The sequence below is a fragment of the Austrofundulus limnaeus genome, unplaced genomic scaffold, assembly GCF_001266775.1.
Source record: "Austrofundulus limnaeus strain Quisiro unplaced genomic scaffold, Austrofundulus_limnaeus-1.0 Scaffold52, whole genome shotgun sequence".
NCBI classification, from domain to species: domain Eukaryota; kingdom Metazoa; phylum Chordata; class Actinopteri; order Cyprinodontiformes; family Rivulidae; genus Austrofundulus; species Austrofundulus limnaeus.
In genome coordinates this window covers 1479808-1481874 of record NW_013952454.1, presented here as the reverse complement: position 1 = coordinate 1481874, position 2067 = coordinate 1479808, and the positions used below count along the sequence as shown (strand labels likewise).

Sequence of the window (2067 nt, the reverse complement as noted above, 5' to 3'; positions counted from 1 at the left end):
CAATATAGTCATTCCTGCAGTTTTTGGGGAGGTCACCTCCTAATAAATGTCCTTACAGAAAATCTAACTGCTCATTTTAAATCTATACTTTTACTTTTAATACTTAACTACAAAAAATATTAGATACTTTAATACTTTTACTCAAGTAATATTCCTAAAGGAGACCGAGAAAGTAACCTTTTGGTAAGATACTTGTGCTTTTACTCAAGTATCACTTTGTGGTATTTTATACAACACTGCTAATGTTGTGATGTTCTACCAAATTTATTCAGCAATGATGGAAAAATTCCATCTTTTTTAGCTTAACTGGCGTAATAGTTCCAGAAAAAGATGTGTCACCTTTGCCAATGATGACTAAAGGTGCCTTGGCTGCTTTTAAGATGGAGACAGCTTCACTGACRGCACTGTGGTCGGCCAAACTCACAGGAGGAGGAGGACAGCAGTACACATGTCTGTAAAAGAAAAAAATAAAATCAGTTCTCAGAGTGTTTTACATCTGAAACATCTGGTGCTGAAACCATGAATGATTCTGAGAAAAACCACAAACCTGACTTTGTTCCGGTCCACTTTAGCATTGACCATGTCCCCTGCAATGTCGACATAAACTGCGCCCGGACGCCCGTAAATGCTACTGCGGACCGCCTAGGAGCAACCGAACACCACACAACTTCACGTTAATATCACACAGTGACTAAATATCAAATKAATGTCTTGGAGACATAACTAAAGCGGGTTAAATGTGAATAACGTGACCTTCTCTATGACGGAGGGGATGGCTTCCAGACTGCTCGGCCTGGCAGAAAATTTGCTGTACAGACGGCACGCCTCCACCTGCAGACGATCAGAGTTAAAGCAACGAAGCCTCGTCTGGCAAGACGCTGACGAGAAGTTCTGCACATCACCTGAGGAAACTCCTGAAAGGCTCCGGCTGTTTCCTGGTTTCGGTCTGAGGACCCTCCAATAACCACCACAGGCCTGTGCAGGGGCCACATTCACGTTATAAACAACAAACACTGCAGCTGTGGTGTGCAGAYAGGTTCAAAGTTTTCTGTAATACCAGCAGTTCATGTTGGCGTTGGCCATCCCACCCAAAGCATGAATCAGTCCAGGTCCAGACACCACCAGGCATGCTCCTGGTCTGGATTCAGAGGATCAGCAGGAGACAACATGTGAGTTACAAAGCACCAGAGCAGCTGCTCACATCACACTCTTTATCTCAAGGTCTTTACCTCCCTGTCATGTATCCAACGGCAGATGCTGCATAACACGCCTGTTGGAGACAGGTTCATTTGTTAGATATAAACATGAACTTGTAATGGTTTCCAGTCTGTGAGAAACGCAGCAACTTACCGCCTGTTCGTTGCGCATTCCGACATATTTGATGCCTGCAGCCTGAGCAGCCATGGCCACTTCAATGACAGGAACACCAACTATCCCAAACATGTACTCTACTTTCTGCACACAAAAASACACGTTTAATTCAACTCAAAGTGACGCAGCTTTTAAAGACGGGTGAGAATTCAGAGTTTACTGAACCTGGCAGCTCACTTGAACTTTGACACCACTTTGTTGAGCATATTTTGCGACCTTACCTGGGTCTTCAGAGACTCAGCTATCAGCTGAGCGCCAGCCACTTCGTCCATGGCTTCTCAGGAAAAACTGCTAATTTAAAAAATGATATAAGTGTAAACTCGTTATTAGTGGACCTAAGGTTTTTTACCTCGTCTCTGCATAAACGCATCGACACTTCAGTTGATTTTCGGGGTGCGAACCAATCATCGGAATCGTTGAATGTGACGTCATACAGACGGYCTTAAAGAGGTACGCACCTATTTTACAGGATGTAAAGTTTTGATTATTTCAAAAACGCTCATATTTCCAGTGTTGTATAAGTACCTCAAAGTGCTACTTGAGTAAAAGTAGAAGTATCTTATCATAAAAAAACTTTGGTAAAAGTTAGTCTTTAAAAATATTACTTGAGTAAAAGTCTTAAAGTATTTGATATTTTTTTGAACTTGAGTATCAAAAGTAAATTTCTGACACAAAATCTACTTAAAGGCACAGTGT

At 41.9% G+C, this 2067-nt stretch overlaps 1 protein-coding gene across 1 annotated transcript in view; it reads right to left on the bottom strand.

Moving 5' to 3' along the window:
• hacl1 (2-hydroxyacyl-CoA lyase 1) overlaps positions 1–1754 on the bottom strand; it is a gene marked incomplete in the record, with an annotated part of 10738 nt that extends 8984 nt beyond the window's left edge. Inside the window, 8 exon segments of the mRNA XM_014008743.1 lie at positions 340–452; positions 548–642; positions 754–831; positions 903–975; positions 1058–1138; positions 1230–1270; positions 1351–1455; positions 1593–1754. Coding sequence (XP_013864197.1) covers positions 340–452; positions 548–642; positions 754–831; positions 903–975; positions 1058–1138; positions 1230–1270; positions 1351–1455; positions 1593–1643 — 637 coding nt within the window.
• Positions 1755–2067: the final 313 nt, after the last annotated feature.